The sequence below is a fragment of the Martes martes genome (assembly GCF_963455335.1).
Source record: "Martes martes genome assembly, chromosome: 3".
In the NCBI taxonomy this organism is placed as follows: domain Eukaryota; kingdom Metazoa; phylum Chordata; class Mammalia; order Carnivora; family Mustelidae; genus Martes; species Martes martes.
Genome location: NC_137890.1, coordinates 179,507,744 through 179,532,114, shown reverse-complemented (window position 1 = coordinate 179,532,114; position 24,371 = coordinate 179,507,744). Strand labels below are relative to the sequence as shown.

The 24,371-nt window shown below is 41.1% G+C and overlaps 1 protein-coding gene across 1 annotated transcript in view; it reads left to right on the top strand.

Moving 5' to 3' along the window:
* The window catches only part of PARD3B (par-3 family cell polarity regulator beta), a 1,039,321-nt gene that overhangs the window by 737,057 nt on the left and 277,893 nt on the right, over positions 1–24,371 (top strand). Inside the window, exons 17-18 of the mRNA XM_080799276.1 lie at positions 545–751; positions 1,487–1,724. Coding sequence (XP_080655402.1) covers positions 545–751; positions 1,487–1,724 — 445 coding nt within the window. The remainder of the gene's footprint in view (positions 1–544; positions 752–1,486; positions 1,725–24,371) is intronic.

Genomic DNA, 24,371 nt, shown 5'->3' with positions numbered 1-24,371 from the left:
GGCCCTGTGCTCAGTGGGGAGTCTGCTTGAGACTTTCCCTCTCCCTCTCCCTCTCCCCCCTCCAAAGCTTGCTTGCTTGCTCGCGCTCTCTCTCTCTAAAAAAAAAAAAAAAAAAAAAATCTTTAAAAAGCAACAATGTAGGGAATACTTTGGATGGGCACTGTGAGAGAAGCCCTCTTGATCTTAGATGCCCTGTGTATGTGTGTCTACATGTACAATCTCTATAGACTGCTAGAAACGTTCAAATTCATAGATATCTGTGTATGGGCATATATGCACACAGGCATATTTATGTAGTATATGTTATCATTTTAAATCTTACCACAACTTCACACAAAAAAGGAAACTAAGGTTCCAAGAACTCAAACCACTTGGTCAAAGTCACGAAAAGTTGGCAAAGCTGGGGTCGAACCCCAAACCCCACCCACTCAGAAACCCCCTTTTTAAAGATGCCCAAACAAATATTTTTGGAACAGCAGACTTTTCCACTACACCACACCATGCCTCATTGGGGAAAGGGTCAATTTTGCCCTTTCTTTTCCAGACTCTCCAAGCAAAGATTTCGGTCCAACTCTGGGTTTGAAAAAGTCCAGTTCCCTGGAGAGCCTCCAGACTGCGGTTGCTGAGGTCAGGAAGAACGAACTTCCCTTCCACAGGCCCCGGCCGCACATGGTTCGCGGCCGGGGCTGCAACGAGAGTTTCCGGGCAGCCATTGACAAATCCTATGACGGACCGGAAGAGCTCGAAGCCGGTAGGACCAAGGGCCTCCTTACCCGGTTTCTTCATCTCATTATCATCCGCGAATCATAGGCGAGGATGTGTGCTTAATGACAAAGAAAAATGATTTAAGGATCACAATTATATTTTTGATATTAAAAGTAATTCATTTTCCTGATATGTTTTGCCCTTTGGCTTAACGAACGTGAAATTGGCTGACACAAGATGCAATTTATTCGACAGGGCAATCGCTAAAGAAATGTTCCCCTTCACTTTCCTACAAGGACCAACTGTCATTTGCCCTTAGGCTGGGAGCACTAAGTATGCATTTCTTGACATTCTTATTCCCGTCATTAGAAGCAGCCTCAACCTGAGGACTGACTGCGTTAATTGGGTAAAAGCAGCTGGGTTACGTGTGTCCTCAGAAACCTCTCCTGGAAATAAACTCGCCCTGTTTGTTTGCCAGCACATGGGCTTCCGGAGCCAATCGAGGTTAACAAGCTGTCTTTCAGAGATATTCGTGTTGTCCCACGGATCAAACCTTTCCTACCACTGGCCGAACCACCCACTGCTCCCTCCTCCCCGCAGGAAACCTTACTTGAAGTAACCAGATTTAGGCGCTTGTCTCTTCAAAGGGTACAAGTAGCCACGTGCAAGGGTAGAACTCTGGCGTGCTTCCTTCATCCCTCTGTATTTTACATTTAACTTTTCTTGATACACTAACCGGGAGTGCCCCTGACCGCATGTATTGATTTTTCTCTCCGTACAGACGGTCTGTCTGATAAGAGCTCTCACTCCGGCCAAGGGGCTCTGAGTTGTGAATCTGTCCCTCAGGGGAACCCTGAGCTGGAGGACGGGGAGCAGAAAGCCAGGAAAATCAAAAAACCGAAAGAGAAGGAGAAGAAGAAGGAAAAGGGCAAACTGAAAGTCAAGGAGAAAAAGCTGAAAGAGGAAACTGAAGACCCGGAGAGGAAAATCAAGAAGAAAGGGTTCGGTGCCATGCTGAGGTATGGACGTGCTGCGAAGGCACAGCGGGCCTCGTCTTGCTTTTTGGTTTCTCCTGGTGAAATCGCTCAGCTGTGTGTATCCAGGAAAAAATGGCAAGCGTTCCCTCCTTTTTAGCTAAGTGCATAAAAATCTCAACGGCGAAGGCGCTCGTTGCTTTCCTGCAGAAGCAGAAGGAGCCTTCCTGGGTGGCTCCCGGGGATGACAGGAGGCTGTGATCAGTTTGCTGTGAATGAAGGGCTGACGCCTGGTAGAGGCATGGGCTGTGCTCGCAGCCCTTGGTTTATGCAGTGGATTAAATGCGTCTTCAGTGCAGGGAAAGCGAGAGATGAGAGGGAGTCCCCCACCATGGTGTGTACGACACCCCGGGTGACTTAGAGAAGATAGAGTAGACGGACCTCACTCACCCGCCCCGTAACTGGAGGTGCGTGGCCAGGCCTGTGGGCACGTTAGCACCTGCAGAAGCTGGGAGCGGTCGGTGGAGAGGTCACTGCGTCTAGGGTCAGAGCACCCTATCCTCAGTCCGTGACCCTGCACACGTGAGCTGCCCGGCTTCATGGGTTGCTGCACTTCCCCAAGCCTTCCTGTCTTCACTTTAACAGTGAGGCCAGCGGACCTGCTCTCCTGACTCAGTGGGGTTGTGAGACACGGTGTCAGATGCAGCCAGCCCAGCTGCTGGGCATGTCCCCGAAGGGCACGATCAGAAACCAACTTTGGCTCCTGTCCTACAGCTAATTCCAAATGTGCTTTGTTGATGTTGAAACGATGTCCACGATTCAATGACATCACTCCAACCGATGGCTTTCTGATCACTTTGGGTATAAAAACAACCTCTGCCTCGGAGTCTAAGACACCAGTCTAATGTTAACCAAAACTTCCCCTCCCTGCCCCTCAAGTCTCTACCCCAAGGTGATGTGGGGACAAGATCCTACCTTCTCCTGCTTCCCAGTCTCTGGACCCAGGGGGAAGGGAAGGACAATTTTAGAACAAGGGTGGAATTGTCCTGAACTGGTGTCTGGATCTGGTATAATCTGGCTGTTGGGGGCCTTTCTGGGCAAGTTTTATAGATTTTTCAGTGGCTCCTTGCTGTACCAGTCACTAAATAGGAGAAACATTTCCCTACTGATCTCCTGAGACCCTCTGACCCTTAGCCTCTGACCTTAGAACCACACCCTGAGGTTGTGTGTGTGTGTGTGTGTGTGTGTGTGTGTGTCCCGTCCCCCCCACCCCCAGCTGATAGCCTTGGATGGTGTCAGTTGGGATGCCTGCATTTACTTGGCTCCCAGGAGTTGCCTATCTCTTGCCTCTCCAAGTGATAGAAACTCAGCCCGCTCCCATTGCCCGCCTCTCCCCCCATCCTGCCATAGGGATGTCCCAACCAGCCTGACTTCTTCAGATTTCTCCAGGGCAGGGTCCAGCCCTGTTTTGTGCCTCCCCAGTTCTGGAGCCACAAGCCAAACCCAAGCTTGCGTGCACGGGGAAGGAAGAGGGGCAGTGAGTGTTTGCGTCTCAAGCAAATGAGGAGATGACCATCTCCTTTCATACAGATGCCTTCAAATTCTCTCAGGGGTCATCTTGCAGACTCCTCACTTATTTTATTGGGGGCAATGGGGGAAAGCAGCCCTTTCCATTATTTTCTTTGCTCCTACAACTTTGCATCACAGAGAATCTCTCTCTCAATCTCTATCCTTCTTTTATCCAGGGGCTGAAGGTGAGGGATGGGAGGTGATGTTGGCTACCTCTTAGTCAACTCTTAGGAGATATCTCTCTTAAGAATACTGGGTGGCTGGGGTGCCTGGGTGGCTCAGTGGGTTAAAGCCTCTGCTTTCGGCTCAGGTCATGTTCCCAGGGTCCTGGGATCGAGCCCCACATCAGGCTCTCTGCTCAGTGGGGAGCCTGCTTCCCCCTCCCCCTCTGCCTGCTTCTCTGCCTACTTGTGATCTCTCTTTCTCTGTCTCTGTCAAATAAATAAATAAATTAAATCTTAAAAAAAAAAAGAATACTGGGTGGCATTTGTCATCAGATGTTTTTAGTTTGGGATTTTTTTTTAAGATTTTATTTATTTATTTTAGAAGGAGAAAGACACAAGTGTGAGAGGGGAAGGGGCAGAGTTGGGGGAGGGAGTCTCAAGCAGACTCCTCACTGAGCACAGAGCCTAAAGCAGGGCTCTATCTCATGACCCTGAGATCACAACCCCAGGTGAAACCAAGAGTTGGATAGTTAACCGACTGAGCCAGCCAGGTACCCCAAGTTTGGGATTTTCAGTGAAAATTTCAGACAGAAACAGAAAGCTCTATTCCATATCTGTTAATCATATGTAATATATGAATATAAATATAATCTGTTGTTATATATAAACATGGAAAGAGAGAGACTCGTTGAAACTGCAAAATCACATTTCGGTAACACAGATAATATTGATAGCAGTAGGACACGTCTCAATAAATGTTGGCTTGTTTTTCCTGGTGGTCTCTATAGATTCTGTCCTCCCATTTGACATTTGGAATGTTAAACTTGCCCTTTTTCCAGGTAATTATTATGATTGCCAGAATTTGCGGGCAATGCTTTAACCATCCGGATAATAATGACACACACAATCCAAATATATAGATGGGAATTGCCTTTGAATTTATGGAGGTCAGAGGTTAAACAGGACAGGCTCTGCATGTGAAATGCTAAATTCAATCCCAGCTCTTCCTCTTATCTATCTAGGTAGCATTCAGCATGCTGTTCAATCTATGTGCCTCAGTTTCCTCATCTGAAAAATGAAAATAATAATAGAATATACCATTATTATGGGAATTATTCATGTTTAGTTACATGTAACATGCTTATAGTACAGCACCTGGCAAGAAATACACATTCAATAGATGTTGTGGTAAGCAGAATAAAGGCCCCTTAAAGATGTCTATAGCGTATTCCTTCGTACCTGTAACTATGTCATGTTGCATAGCAAAGGAGAGTTAAGGTACAGATGGAATTAAGGTTGGGGATCATCTGACTTTAAGATAAAGGTAATCATCCCAGATTCCCCCCATGACCCAAAGTAATTATGAGAAGCCTTAAAAGTAGAAGAGAGGCCTGCCTGGGAGGCTCAGTGGGTTAACCTCTGCCTTAGGCTCGGGTCATGATCTCAGGGTCCTGGGATCGAGCCCCATATCGGGCTCTCTGCTCAGCGGGGAGTCTGCTTCCCCCGCCTCCCTCTGCCTGCCTCTCTGCCTACTTGTGATCTCTGTCTGTCCAATAAATAAATAAAATCTTTAAAAAAAAAATAGAAGAGGAAGATATGCCTGAAAAAGAAAGATACAGAGGAACGCAGTGTTGCCAGCTTTGAGATGGAGGGAGGTGGCCATGAGCCAAGGAATGAGGGCAGCCTCTAGAAGTTAGAAAGGGCAGAGGAGGGGATTCTGTCTGGAGAGCCTCTAGGAAAGAACCCAGCCTAGCAAATCCTTAACTTCAGCCCATGTCTGTTGTTTAAGCCACTGTGTTTATGATACTCTTTTACAGCATCAGTAGAAAGCTAACATAGTTATTATAATTATTAGTAGTACTTCTACAATATCGTGGTAATTTATAAGAAAACAAGTTCCTCTTTAAGGTGTTAAAGAAAAAACAAAACAGATTTAACTAGAGTACTCTACAAATATAAAAACTGTTAAAGCCTCACATATCCCATTTTTCTAGAATATTACTGAAGTAAGCCTTCACTTTGTATTTTGCTTCGATGACTCAACTTGGCCGATTCGTACTCTGTTGCCGGAATATAGAACCCATTCCTTTTGTTGTCCGATATACGCCGTATTTGCCCATGGTGGAAATCACACGTCCCAGATCCTTTAGACATCTAGCAACTCCATTTTGTTTCCTTCTCCCGTTTTAGCAAAATTAAGATCTGAAAGGTGGTGTTTGATTTTATCTCCCGTGTAAAAACAGCAACTGTTTTCCATAGCCTTTTGCATCTGAGTTTGTGAGCATATTGGAGTTGCTGCTGCATGCACATTTTCAGCAACAAAGAACACAAAAGCTGTTGCCATTAGCCAACAGATTTTGCTTTAATTCTCATCTGTTGCTCAGATGCTATTGACTTCGTTTCTTTCTTATTTAAAAAAGATTGATTGCTTTAAGGTTCTCTAGGAGGTAGATGTGTGGCTTAAATATGTATTATTTGTTCCATTATCTGCCTTTCACAGCCACTCTCCTGACATGGAGCTTTAATGCAGGTTGTGCCATGGACAGTGGCACCTGGCCAAGGGCACGAGCGGGGACCAAAATCCTCTCCCTCTCCTCACCGAGCTACGCATCACTTAAGTGCGAATGTGTTAGCAGTGGCTTTGCTCTGGCTTGTAAAATGCTAAGTGTTGTGTACTTTTCTAATATTAGCTGGTCCATTCATGTTAATGATATGTAGTCATAGAGTTTAGCTCATTAGTTAATTTGACCTACTCCTGATCCTTTTGAAAAAATTATGGGGATCTCGTTAATTCGTATCTTTAAATGTGCGGTCTGGTTCCAGTATGCTTAATGCTTTTCTGGTTTCAGAATTACCTCCTCATAGAGTCAACTGTGACTCTGACAGAAGCCATGAATTATTGTGGAAAAATATGCAGATCAAGAATCTACCGACTTTGTTAGTTTCCCTGAATCCTCTGTTTACCTGCTGTTGAAAGAGGACATTGGGGAATCAAGATGCTTACATTTTTTCATCACGTGTTGGCTTCCTTAGGGCCTTGTACTCTTCATGGCATTAGACTGTAGAGAGAATTCCTGTGGCTCCTTGCTGCCAAAGGCTGAAGCCCAGACCCATTCAGTAGACAAGCCAATTGCCATCAGCCCTCGGCCATTCTCATAAGGTCTGGCAGATCTTTTCTAAGCACTGGAGAGAGATAGCCTTTGGCCAACAAAATCTTGCCCAGTCTAGAGCAGAAAGCCCAGCATGATCCATGTGGATCTTTACATTCTTTAAACTGATTTCTTTCCCAAGTCTGTGTTTAAAATCATTCCTTTATATCATATTTGCTGTTGCTTCCTTTTGATATTATAGGCCACTCACTTCAAAGGCCTTTGAATTATCTACTTGTGCTGCACCCTGAATGGAAAACCTTGCTGTTGACCAAGTACCTTTTCTATACTCTGTGTGCTTTGGTACCTAAGGGAATTTTGCATGGTAAATTCCTTCTAATGGATTAACAAATAACAAAGTGCTACACTTGCCCATAGAGAGGTTCATCTCTGTTTTAAAAATTTGTCTGCCCATAGTCATTGATTAATAAACTATGTTGAATGCTTACTCGCCAAGCACCCTCATAATTAGTCTTCATTTATTCCACATTGTTTACTGAATGCTCGTTTTGCATCAGTTAGTCTTCATTTATTCCATGTTATTTACTGAATGCTTGTTTTGCATCAGGCACTGTTCTAGACCCTAGGCATACAGTGATGAAGTCCTTGCTTGTATGGGTTTGTTGTTGTTGTTGTTTGTTTGTTTGTTTTTTGGGGTTTTTTTGGTCTTAGAAAAGGAAGGAAAACTCAAAGACTTTTGAATTTCTTTTGGTGAATTTGAAACAAAACAAGCAAAATATCACCTAAATGTGTAAAGTACTTGTAGCAATGGATTTCCCAGGCAGAGGTGGGACATTGGGCTCAGCTACCTCGAGGACAAAGCACTTCCTTGTCAGCTTGAGGGAATCAATAGTCAATTTATTTGGTGCTGAACAAGACATCCAGGCTGCGGCTCTTACGTGATTTGCATCCCAGTGAGGAGGAGAGAATAAACGCTAACTCAAGATGACTGAGATTATTTTGGACTCTAGTAGGTGTTACGAAGAAGGCGAAGTCAGAGGGATGGTGTCCTCTTCCTCACAGTGACTTACTGCCTAACAGACTGTGCGTCTGCCCAGGCTACACTGAATTTAGCAGATTCGTTATCAGAACCTCGCATGCTGTGGTACTAAATGCCGAATCACTTTATGCCTGCTCTTTTTTTATTTTTTATTTTTTTGGAGCATAGGAATATGAGGTTACTTTTAAACCAGCTTCACAGAAAGCTGTAACAGAACACTAACCCAAATTATGTCTGTTTTAACATACAAAGCCCTATTACACCTGAGGTAAACATTCTGAAGACACGTAGGCTTTAATCTAAAGGGCACACTCGATTTGCAGCTGTGTGTGTCCACTCTATTCCTCCTGGCCCATCAGTTGGATGTTCCTTTTTTTTTTTTTTAAGTAGGCTCCACACCCAGTGTGGGACTTGAACTCACGACCCTGAGATCAAGAGTCACATTCTCTTCTGACTGAGCCAGCCATGGGCCCCGGTTGGATATTCTTCATTGTTTCTTCCTAACTTAGCTAACATAGGTGTACCTCAGTGATACACTGGTTTAATTTCTACATAGAGAAGACTAAATTATGAGCCCTAATGGCATAGGTTTTTTTTTTTTTTTTTAAATCTAAAGGCACCAACTTTTTATATCTAAGCTTTGCAAGTGCTAAAGCATCTATGTTTCATTTGTTTTATACTAAAATATAGTATTTTATCGAAACTAAGGCATCTCTGTATGACATCTTGCTGTGGATCATTTTAAAAAGAACACTTCTTCACACACACACACACACACACACACACACAACACACACACACATACAACCCTTTCTCCTCCACCACAAACAACAACCCAGACATCATCACCATTGAATTTACACTTAACCTACTTAAAAACCTGTCCGTTACAACCTCTGTGGCCTTCATGAATCCCTTTGAGTCATCTACTCAGCAGTGAATGGGGGATAATAACACATCCTCTCCCAGTTGTTGTGAAATTGAAGTTAATTTATGTAAGCAAAGCTGTCAGGATAGTGCCTGACTTGGTAGATTTTTCTTCTTGTCTTTCTGCATGGCCCCACTCAGCCAGCCAGCCATCAGCGTTTGACTTGGAGCCCCCTAAACTTCTGTTTCAATTTTTTAAAATTTTTCCTCTAATTGCTATTTTGTATTTCAGGTCAGCATGCTATGTTTTCTTTAGACTGGACAGTTTTGCTTAAAAAAGCTGTACGAAGTAATGACATCACTAAAATCATCCAGTCCTTTCTATTTTATAAGCTTTGGGTCACTCCTTTCTAAATATAACCTTGAACTATTTTTAAAGGTTATCTCATCATTTGGTGGCATTGAATACAAATAGGAAGGGGACTCATGTGGAGGAACAGGCTTTTTTTCTTTTCTATTTTTTTCCTTCCTGTGTTTCAGGCCAGAGTGAATGGATGGGTTTTGGACTTGATATTCTCAATGCATGGCTCATAGTTTTTTCATTGGGCTGCCTTGGAAGTTGTCTTATAATACATTACCCATAAAGATACATTTTGACTTGATTTTTAAATTAGGTTAGATAGAGACTGAATACTTAAATCTCCAGGGAGCATGACATCTGTCGTACATTTCTCCTCTTTACCTTGATCCCATAACGGCTGTTATAGGTCTCATGTACAATAAATGTAATGTGGCTGTGCCTGTCATTACCTCTTTCTAGATAGTGGTTGTAAAATGTCCGGGTATCCCTTCAGCTTTATGGGTATGAAGGGCAACCTGTCTAATGTAGCCAGGCCAATGAAATTTTAACAGTCATTTCCCCAAAGGCAAAAGGCCAACAACAGGCTAGAGATAAGGTGCTTTGCTTCATGAAGTAGAGGCCAGCTTGAAATATGAAATTTCAGATGAAAAATGAAAGCCAAAGTAGGTCAAAGTTCTTAATTCAGCTGCAAGTTGTGTATGGAAAACAGAGAACCTTACGGATCAGGGCAAAATGGCTGCCTATATTGACCCTGAGAGAAACATATGACTGGCAAAAAATGAGTTTACATGGCAAAGGCTAGCTCTCAGGTGCAATCATCCGTCCTTCTCCGTGGCTCACTGTGATGGAGCGGGAAAGGAATAGAAACTGAAGACATGCTGAAATTTTGTTAGGCTCCTTTTTTGTCTTTTGGATAACTGAATTTTTTCACCTCACAGTCCGTCTTAAATTATTTACTTTCTCTTTCACGATATAAGCCATGAATATTTTGTCTTCTCATTTTGTTAATTTGCCAATTTCCCTCTGAGCTAAGTGCCCTAGCAATTTTAATTTTTCATTCGAGTTAGGAAGAGCAATGACCGCCCCCCACTTTTTATTTTTTTCATTATTACTATCACAGGCCTGGGCTCAGAATGCTACTTTTTATGACCAGCAGTGTTGAGCCCATAATGGAATTGCAAAGTAGAGAGTGTAATATACCGATATTGACTTCCATTAAACCCAGTGGTGTGATCGCTGATAATATTTATATATTTATGTATTATACATCCCAGCTTTTGTTCGTTTGCAACTAAGCACCAGAGAGGAAAATTAGCATCATAATAGGAATAGATTGCAGACAGGAGAATGTAAAGAAGTGGAGGGAGAGCCTCCATAAATAGGGCAAGTGAGAGAAAATGACGAGGGTAGAGGCAAGTATGGTAACTAAAGAGTATAGATTAAATTTGGATCAGACACATTTAGGGTTGTGTGGCCAGCATTTATTTCTCAAGGGAAAGAAGACCCAGGGACAGTCGGGCTGCTTAGCTGATAGGCTGGGAGGCTGAGTGTGTAGACAAGTGAGCCACCGCAGTGCCCAGTGTGCAGAGTTTGTGTGGTGTCTGACTTCAGTAATTTTTTTCAGCTGCCATGCATGTCTGCAAATGTTTGTTTATCGCTCTCTCTGTTTTCTTTGAGTATATGTTCATAGAGGGGTAAGGGGCATAGATGGAGTTAATTAGTATACAAGTGTACGGGTAGCTTGTTTTCAAAATCATTTGAAAAGCTGATTGCTGTTCATCGCCTTCCCCTCCTACTGTATGGAACCTCGATTCCTCTGGAGCTCTGTTTATGGCTGTCCAAAGCAGGATGATTTCCTCATACTTTTCATAATAACAGATGATCACGTAGAGTGTCAACCAGAAGGCTGATTTGTTTAATTAGGGTTCTCTTCTTCCCTTAACATGCGTGCGCAACTCCCATTAACGTTAATGTGAATTACGAAAGAGCACGAAGAAAAATAGATCCCTTTATCTCATTACTTTTCTTGGATAATGAGGTTTAGATTTGTTAACAGATCGGAACAAAAGTCCAGTGGAAACAAAAAATCGGCTTAACTTTTAAAGAAATTGATATGCTACAAAGAACTTTCACAGGCACTAAAGTAGAAGATACACATTAATAAATAAACTTCATTAGCATTTAAGGTGAAATATAATCATTTAAAATGCTGGATTAAGAAAATGCAAAGGATTTCCTAATGGACCTATTTGCATACTCATATTAAATAACTAATAAAACATATTAACAGCAGGTTTATTCATATATATAAACACCTACCACTTCCTAGTTAAGACTGCATTTGCCTAATTTGCTTTGTACCATGTCCAGCGCAATGTCATGTCCTTGTGCAATGTTTACTTAATACTATTAGGTAATGACATGTATAGATTTAATAATTTGCCTGAGGGGAAAAATGAAATTAGTTCTTTGTTTAGCACCTTTTATCTGAGGACTTAAATGTAATTTGCTAACACCCATCTTTAAGATGCATGGAGATGAGGGTGGCGCATAGTAGCTTCGCTTTGCGGTAATAAAGAATGAGACATTGAGAAGTGAATCTGCCTGCCTAGAGCCAGACTTTGAGCTGATGGCAATACCAAGTCCCCTCTTAATCACGGCTGCTGCCGTATTAGCATCCAAACACTCAATGACACAGCGTGTTTGGATGCTAATACAAAGTATATACAGTCTTGTATATACTTTGATACACCCTGTAGAACCCATACTTTTTTTTTTTTTTTTTAAGATTTTATTCATTTACTTGACAGACAGAGATCACAAGTAGGCAGAGAAGCAGGCAGAGAGAAAGGAGGGAGCAGGCTCTCCGCCGAGCAGAGAGCCCGATGCGGGGCGGATCATGACCCGAGCCGAAGGCAGAGGCTTTAACCCACTGAGCCACCCAGGTGCCCGGAACCCATACTTTTTTATTTTTGCTACTCACTGGATTTTTCTGTCTCCAGTCAATCTATGAAACAGCAGTTTAATAACATGAGATGGTTCCTAATTAAGGGAAAAGACTTGACTCTTTGGCATAATAACCATATAAGAGAGAGGCTTCCCAGAACAATTACAGACAGATATAGGAGATACACAGATTGAAAAATGGATAAGAGGTACACAAATATTATGAGATTGCACATCTAGGACTATTATTGCAACCAAGCTAAATAATATCTAACGGGATTTTGGAGACAATCCAATTTTGCTTCTCCGGCCCGACGCTGATCATTTCTGCGTGCGGCCTTGCCTCAACCTCAGCTTCAACATGGCTAAAATCGAATTCGTCATCCACCCGTCCGAGTCACCAGCTCAGCCCGATGTTCCTGACTCTGCAGGAGGCGCTGCCAGGAATCCCGCGGCGTCCATCGGAGATTCCCTCCCTTGCATGAGCCCGCACTCCTGTTGATGCATGCGAAGCGCCGTCTCCGACGTCTCTGTGGCCTTCTTTGTCTCTGCTGCCATTCGCTGACCGTGGTCTCTGTTATTTGTAACTAGTTTGTTTCAACAAACTCCTAGCGGCCTGCGTTCTTCCTTTCCTCCTTCCGGTTCATCCTAGACATAGCCAGCAGCCGTTTATGCCTTCGGGTATCAGGTATTTAATGGAAACCTTCTGCACTGAAGTGCATTATAGCCTAGTGGCCAGGATCAAATCCTCTGAGGCCAAATCTACTTAGGCTCACATCCCCAGCTCCGTTTCTTTGTAGCTGTCGGTCCTGCTGGACTCTTCTGTGCTGTTTCCTCTTCTGTGAAACTGGAATAATAAGAGATCTACCTAACAGAGTTGCTTTGAGAGTGAATTCGATGATATAGGAAAATGCCTGGCACATAGAAAGTTCTTAAGATGTAACCTATTCTGCTCTAGGAGCCAAGATGTTACCAATTACCAAGTCGTTCTCAAAAATCCAACCGTCCTCTACAGCCTTCTGCAGAGTTTGTTAAAGCTAGAGATCACGGGCCCTTCCAAAGGAGATTCTAATTCGTTGGTCTAGGATGACGTCTGGTATCTCTAATGATTGTGTTGCAGTGAGTCCTGGGAACCCCCACTTGGGAGCTGTTAACTCCTAAAGTTCAAACTGTTTAGGTCGGCATTCAATACCCTCTGTAGTCTTCTCCCAATTTTTCTCTCATTGTTTTTAACCGTCCCCTTGTGCAAACTCACCACTCCGATCAGATGACTCACTATTACCTAAAACAGTCTTTGTGAGCACTAAGATGCCACCCTCTTTTGGATGATCACCCTTCTCTTTCCTCCTTCCCCTCCCTCCCTTCCTCTCCCCTACTTTGTCTCTCTCTCTCTCTCTCTCTCTCTCTCTCAGTCCTGCCAGACTTCTGAAGCCCACCTTAAGCCCCATCCCCCTTACGTATCCTTCTTTGACTTGTGCATCTCTCTTTGTCTTCAAAATTCCTACATCCTGAGTCTTCTCTTTTGGATTTCCCATTGGCAGACTTGGGGTTTAGTTTAGGCTTTACATGTCTGTCTCCTGTCCTCGGTGGGGTCAGAAATTCCTCTAAACAAAACTGCTGCCTCACAGCTCTTTGCGCAGCACTGGCCCTTACTAAGCTTACACTGGTTGACGACGGCTCACTGGAGTCGACCTATGCGGATATTAATGTGTTGTGCCCTTTAGTCCTTCTAGGTAATAGTACTGAAAATAATGAAAACAGGGAATGTGGATCAAAAATAAGAAAGGGTGAACTGCGTTGGGAGTTAATTATTTTTTTTAATTTCTGCTTGAAGAAAAGGTTGAAGGATGAGTTAAGTGGTAATAGTAACCAGCTGTTCTCCATCTCCACTGAGGACAGGGCTAGAGAAAATGGGCCAGAATCCTTATTAGAAAAAAATGAGGTTAGACATAAAAAAGAAGACAGTTGTTAAGCACTGGAATGAGGTTTCTGAACAGGTTGTAGACTTGACCTCCCTGAAGTACTTTAAAAGTAGGAAGGATAAATATCCATCTAAAATGATATGAAAAAATTTGCCAATCAGTTTATTACTTGAATATCTATTAAATACTACTCTGGGGAATTGCAGAAAAAATACAAGGCATGAACCTTTTGCTTAGGCTCACTATCTAATTAAGATGACCCATAAATACAAAATGATTAGCAATGAAAGTGGGATTTAAAATTGAGAGCCAAATGGTGAAATTATGACCATGATTGTGGTTAGAATTCAGATATATCCCCTTTCTACTTCTTCACCCTTCAAAAACCTACCCTGGGCGTTTTTTTAAAGACATGGATTTTCTGTATCTATTTCCAAGCTTCTTTTCTAGGTTAACTGGAATAATCCTGAATCTTTTCTGAAATAATTTATTCAGTACTCTTGATCAAGCAACCAGTAAGTATACAATAAGCATGTTGTAACTGTACAGTCAATTTTTTCCCCTGACATCTTCTTTCATTCATTCAACAAATATTGATGGATTGTCTTATAAGTCACAGTCTCAGTGCTCAGTTTGGAGGTAACCACAGTGAACAACTCAGATGTGTTCTCCTGGCACCTGCAATCTTTCCTTGAAGGATGGTAGGGCATAGAAGTTCTAATATTAATGTAACATAAAATGTATTAAGTTCCTTTTAAATAAGCAGAGCATTCATGAATCCCATAAAACTATGGTTAAGCCATTTGCCGTATACTTAGTAAAAGTACTGAAAGTGGGATGCCTAAACCTAGTTGTACAGTTGCCTTCTTGAATGGAATTGTCCTTTGCCTGGAAGATACACACCTTGTATACACACTTGTAATATGTGTATAAATGATCATTGCGATGATGAACTACTTGGCCATTGGCTGAAAATGTTTATAGTGCAGACGTGCCTATAGACTAAAATAGATAAGTGTTGGTCATCTGAGAAGTCAGTTTAACAGAGTGAAATGGCGCTGAGAAACAGCCCAAGACTACCAACACGTAACTCGCCAAAATAGAAGATCTAATTGAGGCAAAATGAATGATTTGGCCTTTAAACATATTCCTGGCATATCCTTTGTTCTGTGTTAGCATAACGAGCTCATTCCAGTTTGAGCACTAAAAATCCCATGCCCTAGGAAACTACTCAGTTTTAAGCAAATGAGGACAGTGGATCGCCCTCATCTGCATTGTCAATTGTATCTGACCCTCCTTACCCTTTGCTTATGTGCTACTATAGTCATAAAAATCCACTGAAAACACAAAATAGAAACTAACTTTATTTGTAATACCACAAGCTAAAAAAAAAAAAGTATACTCTAAATTAAAAGAACATATAAAAGAGTAGAAGCTCTAAGAGAAAAGTTGAGTGAACTCTTCTTTTACCTTATTTTTTTGTGCTTGCCTTAGCCTGAACTGCCATATAGTCTCTTAAGGCTTTCTTGCTATCTGAAAGAGCCATATAGCTTTAGGAATCAAAGTAGAAATGTCTCAGTAGAGAATGACTAAAAGCAGCAGCCCGCTTGCCAACAAAAAAATCCTTAAAAAAATTATATAAATTCAAAACTCCAGAAAGAGAGAGCTGGAGGGCACATCGACCAAAAATAATGGTTGTAACTCTGATTGCAGACAAAATCACCAGTGAACAGTAAAAACCCTAATTCCAGGGCTTTTGGTATTAGTTCCTCCCATTGATAGGCTTCTTCTCCCCCAGGGACTATAATTTTCCACTTTAAATTTGAACTCTAGTCAATGTATAGTAGAAAATCAATATCATAGATTTGTTCTGCTTTCCTTTTGCCTCCTGGAATTTTCAAAGTATATGAAAGAACAGCTTTTATGATGAAGATGGACTGTAAAATGAAAGGAGTGGCTTTGACCAATTCCCTAGAACTTTGACCCAAACACTATATACCAGACTCACCCACACCATATCCTCCATACCTCTCATGCCTCCGCCATGTCCCCTCTAATAGAGTATTTCATGTTTACATTGATATGATTGCTGAAACACCTTTGTAAAGACTCTTTGACAAGTTAATTGGAACTTGCTATCAGAACATTTTTTCCTATTTATCATACTTTCTCCCCTTCATTTTGTTTTACTGTTTTCAATTACAGCTTCCTTCTTGCTATTATGATGTGAGTAGATGGAAGTAGAGGAAGAATTTCACAAAAAAAAAAAAGAGAGAGAGAGAGAGAGTTCTCAAAAAACCTAGACATTTAACATTTAACATTTATACAGATAATAGTGCTTCCATTGTTAAAAATGAGCAAAGATGCCAAGGCATTGTTGCAATAAATGCAGACTCATCTATGGACCTGGTAGGCCATTCTCATTCCTTCTGACTCCAGCTCACCCGGCATCTTTTCAGCTCAGCGTGTTCAGGCCACATAGAAAAGTCATTGGCCAGGCCTGATTCCTCCAGACTTGCGTTAGAGCTGGCCTGCATCATCTTGGTATTTTCCACTGGTTTTGTACCACCTTGAATAGAAGAACCATAACAAATTTATGTGTTCTTCCCATTTTGTGTTCTCTGTCTTTGCTTCATAGTTCTTCCCGCATACCTTCCCCTCATATCTCCTCATTAATGTAACCCAACTTTCAGGTTCCTCCTGGTCCTCGTCTCTTGAACTAAACACAAAATTAGACTGACTTGCAAGCATCTCTCCCGGACACGGGTCATCTTTGTATGAGTGCTTTCCACATCTGGCATCTGGTAGTCCAACCACAGAACTCAATAAAGCTATGGATTTCTGAGTAACCACGACTCTTAAACAAAGGACTACATCCCTGCCTTGTTGGTTTCTACACCAGGCTTGTTCGGCCCAGTGGCATTGCCTAAGAACCCTCAGTACCATGCAGGCCTCAGTTTGAACCATGTTGTCTTAGACTAGAGCGCTGATATAGTGGAACTTGCCTATTTCTAACAGGTCATACCCCGAATATTCGTTCCCGGCTCCATCTCCAACCCCATGTGTCTAGTGACAGGTTAGTTTTCCTTGAACCTTGTGCATGCTCTTTCAAGTATTCATCTGTCTTTGCTTCCTCACTGCCGTGGCCTGTGCTGCTGATGCAACGTGCCTGAATGGACCACTTCTAGACTAGCTGGCTGACCTCTCAAAGTCAGCCTCTTTGTCTTTATGCGATTCCTCTGGCCATTGCTCATCCTGGTTAGCTGTGCTCCATCTAGTCCCCTTCCCCGGTGATCCTTAGGTGTATCTGATGGCAAATTTGCTAATGCTCACTGTCTTACCCATAGTATTCATTCAAAAATGGATTGCTAAACTAATTCTTGATTCCAAGAAATCCATTCTAGAAATAATGACTAGCAATCATGCTTCCATAGTTTGATTTTATTGTTTTATTGTTTGTTTGTTTGTTTGTTTGTTTGTTTTTAGGGAGGGAGAGAGAGCGCACACAAATGGGGGAAGAGGGCAGAGGGAAAGGGTGAGAGAGAATCCTAAGCAAGTTCCACGCTCAGCATGGAGCCGATATGGGGCTCGAACTCATGACCCTGAGATTGTGACCTGAACCAAAAATCAAGAGTCAGATGCTTATCTAACTGAGCCACCCAGGTGCCCCTAGGCTGATGTGCTTCTTAAATGACAGTTGATGTTTTAACTCTTGTAGTTTGTTTTTTTTATACAAAGTATTCATTTTGTAAAACTGAATTATTCTAAAAGAGAAAAACAAGTTTATTGAAGACTAGAATTCTCTAAGAGAAGGAACTCTCTTAATTTTGAAAATATAGGTGAAAATCTACTGATAAGCTCCACACTTTAGTTTTGCATTTTCAGTGTTAAACTTTAAGTCTAACTGTCTATCATGTTTTATTTCATAAGAAATGTATCAGCATAAAGAGAAATAGTGGTAGGTTATAGGATGTAATAGAAATTCTAATAGACTGTTTAACAATAATATGGCAGGCAGATACCATTTTAATCAGTATTGTCATTAACGACTATCAATAGAGAAGATAAGATGTTCTTGTCTTTGTGAATTATGATTTATGGCTGGCACAGCAGTCACACTGAAGTATATTTATTTTTACAATACAGAGACATTGATTAAATGCACATGGCATCTCAAATACAGTTGACATTTTAAGTCAAAATTATTACAGACACACAGCCATTCATTTAAGCTGTTGCTTTAAAAATGTGTCTCAACTGATTGTTAATGGAAGAAAGTCTAGCTGGGCCAATATTTCAATAAGTTGATCCTTTATTTTACTGGTATACATCGCCTGGGGGAAATTTGCCTCCTTTGGGCAGTCCTATCATTTTGCTGTATCATCCTGGTGAGCAGACCACCAGATGAAAATAGTCCTTTATGTGTCTATATACTGGGGTTCTAGATTGCTCAGAAAGCATTCCCTTACTAGGATAAAACCGTTTTTTGGTTCTCTTCCCATTCTCCCTATATTCTCTGAAAACCTTGCCTTCTAGCCTATCAACCTGCTTAGGAAGTAGGTCTTAAATAATTGATGGCGGCTGTAGCTGAAACATTAATATCATTTAGGGATGATGGTTTTTGTAATGTATATTGCTGCTTGTTGCCAATAGACCAGTGACTTTAAACAACATAAGTGTTTGGGTATTGATTGTTGATTTACAAGATTGAGGCCAATAGTAATTGTGTCTGAGAGCATACTTATGTACCATGTCTATAAATTCTTTGATCTGGTTTCTCATTTATGTCTTTTTAACCTCAGAACTTGCTTAGATCTTTATTTTATTTTATTTTATTACAAGGTAATTTTAGGGTCACATAAAAGTTATCAAAATAGTACAAAGAATTCTTATTTACCTTTCATTCAGATTCCTCAGATGTTGATATTTTGCCACATTAGCACTAGCATTTTCTCCCTCTCTCTTTTTCTTTCTCTTCATACGGACATATATACAGACCCAGGCATCTCTTCCTTTCTTTTTTCTGAATAACTTGTATTTGCAAACCTGATACCCTTAAAACTTGCTTTAAAGCTAGACTTGCATCACTGTATAGTTTTTATCCCGTATTTGAGAAAAGTAAACCAATGGCCTCAATTCAACCTCCAATCAGCAAAACTAGAAAAATAAAATGAAGAAGGCGATGATTTCAAATATGATTACAAGTCAAGAAAACCAAGATGTGATATTCTTTTTGTTTTCGTGGATGATATTATCACCACATTATCTGAAAACCTGAATTAAGTCAGTGTTGACTTCCGGTAAATGAGTACACATTTCCAGGAATGAAATGTATTTCTTCGACAGTTAATGAAACTTCAGAACTAAGACCTCTGCAAAAAGGTGCAAATCTCTCATCCATGTGATGAGGCCTCATTAACCATTGAATTTAGCTCAACGTGCTTGAATGAGATGGTAAATAGGAAAATGTCCTGCTGTTTATTATTAAAATTGTGCTACAGAAGGACTGTTAGAAATCCAATACTGTTTTTTTTCTCAGACCTCTTACCTTTCCATTTTGCTGTAGGTGATTCATTGGTAAGACTAGAGGGGGAGCTAGAGAGGCAATACCAGTCTTGGATCACTGAGGGCTTTTCTTACAAATACCTGTGCATTTAAAAACACAGTTTGAAAACAAAAAAAATGTACAAAGATAAATGTAATCTGATAGCCATAGTGGACTTAAATTCATCCATGAAATTTATAATTGGCCTAAACCAGGAAGAGGGATTTGGGGAAATAGGGTGTATCCTGCCAGTCTTTTTAATAATATTTGTTAGGTATTTGGGATGATTTTATTGGAGAGGCCACTCCAGGGGTGTCTGATTTTGTCTTGAGAGACAAGAGGAGGTACAGTAATAGAAGTGTGGTATATAATATGTAATATCATGTTATAGTAAAATACAATATATAAGTGTAGCTAGTAGAAGGTACGAGGAAACACATCTGTTGGGAATCACTAGTTAAATAAAAAAATCCCTAATTCCCTAAACGTTCAGTTCAGCTTTCACAAAGAATAAAGCAGCAATATCTGAGTGTGTTCTTCAGCATAGGCCTGCCCCTAAATTACATGAATGTAGTGATAACAACCCCCCTATACATTGACCACATGTTGCTGAATTGATTCTGGGTAGGATTTAAAAAAGTAAGAAATAATGTAAACACTCTACAGCATCCTTTTCTTCTTTCCTCATGTCAGGATTTAATTACTCAGAGCTGCTGAAATCTACTCTGTTCTTCTTGTCAATTGAATGTGTGTTTGTGCACTAAATATCTTCCATATAAAAGATAATACAACTTTATGAAGCACTTTGAAACTTTCAGCCAAAAGGTAGCTTGTGGGGGCGCCTGGGTGGCTCAGTGGGTTAAAGCCTCTGCCTTCGGCTCAGGTCACGATGTCAGGGTCCTGGGTCGAGCCCTGCATTGGGCTCTCTGCTCAGCGGGGAGCCTGCTTCCTCCTCTCTCTGCCTTTCTGCCTACTTGTGATCTCTGTCTGTCAAATAAATGAATAAAATCTTCAAAAAAAAAAAAAAAAAGGTAGCTGTGTGTGTGTCGGTAGGCCATTATTAACATCTCTTTTTAACTTCTAAAAAATTAAATATGGTAGATAGCATTATAAATATTTGTGAATGTTAGTATGTCAGCATTTTCTTTTAACCCCGTAAGTTAACTGTATTCTGTCAAGGCTAATGGTAAAGAATTTCCAGAAAAGAAAGCTTATGTTTCCATTCACATTGAGAATCCACATAAAAGGACATGGTATTTCATAAGAGACTCTTAATCTCACAAAACAAACTGAGGGTTGCCGGGGGGAGAGGGGTAGGGAGAGGAGGGTGGGGTTATGGACACTGGGGAGGGTATGTGCTATGGTGAGTGCTGTGAAGTGTGTATACCTGGCGATTCACAGACCTGTACCCCTGGGGCTAATAATACATTATATGTTAATAAGAAAATTAAACATTTTTTTGAAGAGGACATGGTATTTGTAAAGTGCATGTATACATATAAAGTATATAGAATTAAACATCGAAGGCACCGTTCTGGACTCTCTAAAAACTGTGTGCACAATTTGGACTATGAGTGAGTCTGCCTATTTTTACAGAGAATGAGTCATCAATTTCTTTCTAATTCTCAAAGGGGTCCGGTTCTCAAAAGGAGTTAAGAACCATTTCATAATGGAATCCAGCCTCTGCAAGACCAGCTGTGCTCTCTGCCTGACAAGTAGTTGATATTCTTATCTCTACTCTCTCACTCCGTTCACTAATGTATTCAACATTGAACCTCGATGGGTGTAATATCTACCATCGGAGTAGGAAAGTAACTCTCTCTGGAAGGAATGGGGAGGTGTAGAAGGTCCATCTCCACACTTTTTACGTCCCAGGGATCCCCTCAAGACACACCCTGGTTTGGAGATGACCGTCTAAGTATGGTGTCATGGGAAGCAACACAGTCTGAAATAGAAAGGTATTTATTAAAGATGATCTTCTTTCTAGTACTCTTTGGCTAGGTTCCCTCAAGTGCAAACCAGACATAGCTCTCTTCAACCTCAATAAGAAACAGGAACCTTTTTAGTGGCGGCTCTCTCTCTCTTTCTATTTACCTGTGCTTTTCAGGGGATCCTCAAAGCTGAGATATTCTCTCTGCTCTCACAACTCAGACCAAGAAAATATCAAATACGCTTCGGTAGGTCCTTGCATTTCATACCACTGGGGCTGTATACACACCTTCTATTGTTAGGGTCTTTACAACGTCTGATTGCCGAGAATGGCCAGCAATCCCTGTACCAACTGATGAAAGATGACTCCAGACTTTGCTGTGAAAGAGAGGAGAAGGCAAGGGGGTCAAGGCTCAGACAACAAGACCCTTTGCTCTTCTTTGATCCCGCGTTTATTGGTCTTTCAAGATAATCAGAAATCTTTATCACTGTTTCTCAAGCACGGGAAGTGTGACGAGGGGTCTGAGTAGAGCTAGGAGGATCCGTACAAGGGAAAGATACGGTATGCTAATCTGCTATGCTAATCTGAGTGTTGTAGAATTTTGCTAAACATCTCCTAGGGGACAATGGGTACATCACTTGGATCACAGGGTGGCTGTTTGGGCTAAGGAAGTTTAGGCAAGTCCCCAGGGCATTCCTACAGCAAGGTGGTCATGTAGGCCTCCGCATTCCAAAGGCCTACTCTCGTCTCCAAAACCTTCACTGTCCCCATTATTAGCAAGCTACGTATTATGGATGATTTCATGTTCTGCATTAACCCCAATATCTAATAGAATTAGGCTATCATGTCACATTTGGTCATTAGGTATTGCTACATTGCACAATGTACTCCAGACTGAAAAAGGATTAATTTTGGGACTTATGAATCTATAAAATAAATTCTTCTATCAACCTATCAATTCTGTAAATATAAAAGCTTTAACATGAATACGCTTAAGAAAAGTGACCATAATAAGATAAAATGTATAGATAAATTTTACCCATACAGTTTCAAAGTTATAGTCAAATACTTTATGCTCAGCCTTGTAGAGCAAAGCTAATTTTTTTAAAATAAAAAAAAAAATGGCACTTCCTCAAAAAACAAGGGTATCCTATCTGACAGAAATTACTGTTCAAGAAAGTAACAGTAATTTCCTTTCATGAAGAGGTAGGCAATTAGAGATATAGGTAGAGTTTCTGTAATGTTTGAAAAATGAATTGTTTCATTTCCACCTACATCACCCCATCCTTCTTAACACTCTTCCTGCCGTTGTAGTCTGCGATGCTGCTCCCTCACGCTATTGCTTCTGACTTTCTGGCTGCTACTTCCAGCTCCTCGTCCTAGTCTGTTATTAAAAGTCTTTATCCCCTGGACCTCGGCAGGCAGCCCCCTCTCTTGTCACCCCTTTCTGTCGCTTTCTTCCTCTTCTCCCACGCCTCCCGCTTCTTCCCCTTCCTCCTGACTCCTACCCCCCAACCACCAGCCTCAACTAGAAACCATACTTTTCCCCCAAGTGCTGGATCCGTAAACACAAAACTTCCTGAACAGTTTTCCCGATGCCTCTGTGGATAGCTCAAACAGAGTTTGTACACTGCGAGACTGACTTGCTAGTTTATCTTTACTAAGGCTGCCAAGGAGGAAAAGAGAGTGAGGTACTCTTTCCCTTCACCCCTAAATCCAGTCCATTCCCAAGTCCCGTGAATTCTCCTTTTTAACGTATCTGAATTTTTTCTCTCTGGCCAACTCTTCGTCATGCTTAAATGCTGAGTTTTGAGGATTGCCTCCTTGGGGAACCTTGCTGACAACCACTCTGACCTCACTCAAGGTTGGCAAGATGTGTTACTAATGTCATCCCACTCTTTTGAATACTCAGACATCTTTTATTGAAACGAGAAATTTTCTGGTCCTACTTTGTAGGTATCTGGCTACAGAGGACATTGTTGAATTTCATAGCCCATTATTGTAATTCACCTGTAATTATGAGGATAAATAAACATGAATACATAATATCATCTCAGACTTCATTGCTTGTGTGTCTTAATGTGAAAATCTTGTTGCATTTTATGGAGCTTTAAATCCGAGGGAATAGGATCTGTGAAAACTGCCTAATTTGTTGATTTGCATGTGAAGTGTGTTGTTCCCAGTGGGTGGTGGAAACTGATTTGGCATGTAGCTTCCTAGCTCTGAGCGGGTAACCGGTGTTAGTTCCTGCTGCTGTAACAAAATGGATTTGGCCTTTATTGTAGCTCTTATTTGAAAATTACTGTTAAGAACTGCATACTGGAGATATGAGAGTACTTTCCAAAGATGGATACATTTATGTAGCAAAGCAGGAAACAGTGACACCACGTCTTAATGACACTTTATATTCTGCCAACGTCCTTAGCCACGACTTCCTCAACTGTGTCATCTAAAATAAACAAAAATCATATTCCATTAGAGACACAATTCGACAATTGAATTTTTTGGTGAACTTTTGGCATCCAGTGAAAGAATTGGCTCCAACCCCAGAGAGGGGGTTAATCTTTTTAGGGCATCATTGCCTGGAAAGAAAGAGATGACCAAGTAAGGGAATAGGAGTAACAGCATTAACTCTAAGAGCTGGAATTAGGGAACTGTTCAACAGTTAACATTTCTATGACCACATTTTATTCAGTAATAAAGAAACAGAGAGTGTATTATTTTACTGAGGAAAATTGAAAAAAAAAATAATACAAGCAATCCCAGTAGGCTGAGGCTTGGTTTAATTAAATGAGGTAACATTTTATTTCTTTATTTGAATAATTTCCTAGGGTCTCAGGCCAAATCTATAAAGAACAGTGTTGACTACCCAATATAGAATATTTACTGTAGCATCCACCTGGTTTGGAAACGGTTCTTCTTTAGGGGAAATAATTGGTACATGCTTGTACGGTAGTAAATACTCAGATAACTATCACGTTAGCAAGGCAGAATAAAAATCAATATTAATGAGAGCAGACAAATGCTTCTAATAATAGCTGAAAACTCTCAAGCCCCAGGTGTTCTCCTTAGTGCCTGACTTCCTTCCTTCCCTCCTTCCTTCCCTTTTTTTGAAACATTTTCTGCTTCTGACATCAAGAGAGAGTGTGAAACTTCTCTTTAAAGATCTTCAACATACCCATTTGCCGCTATTTTCTTACGTGGGTATCCCAAGATTAAGCTGATGGAAGAGTTTAGTA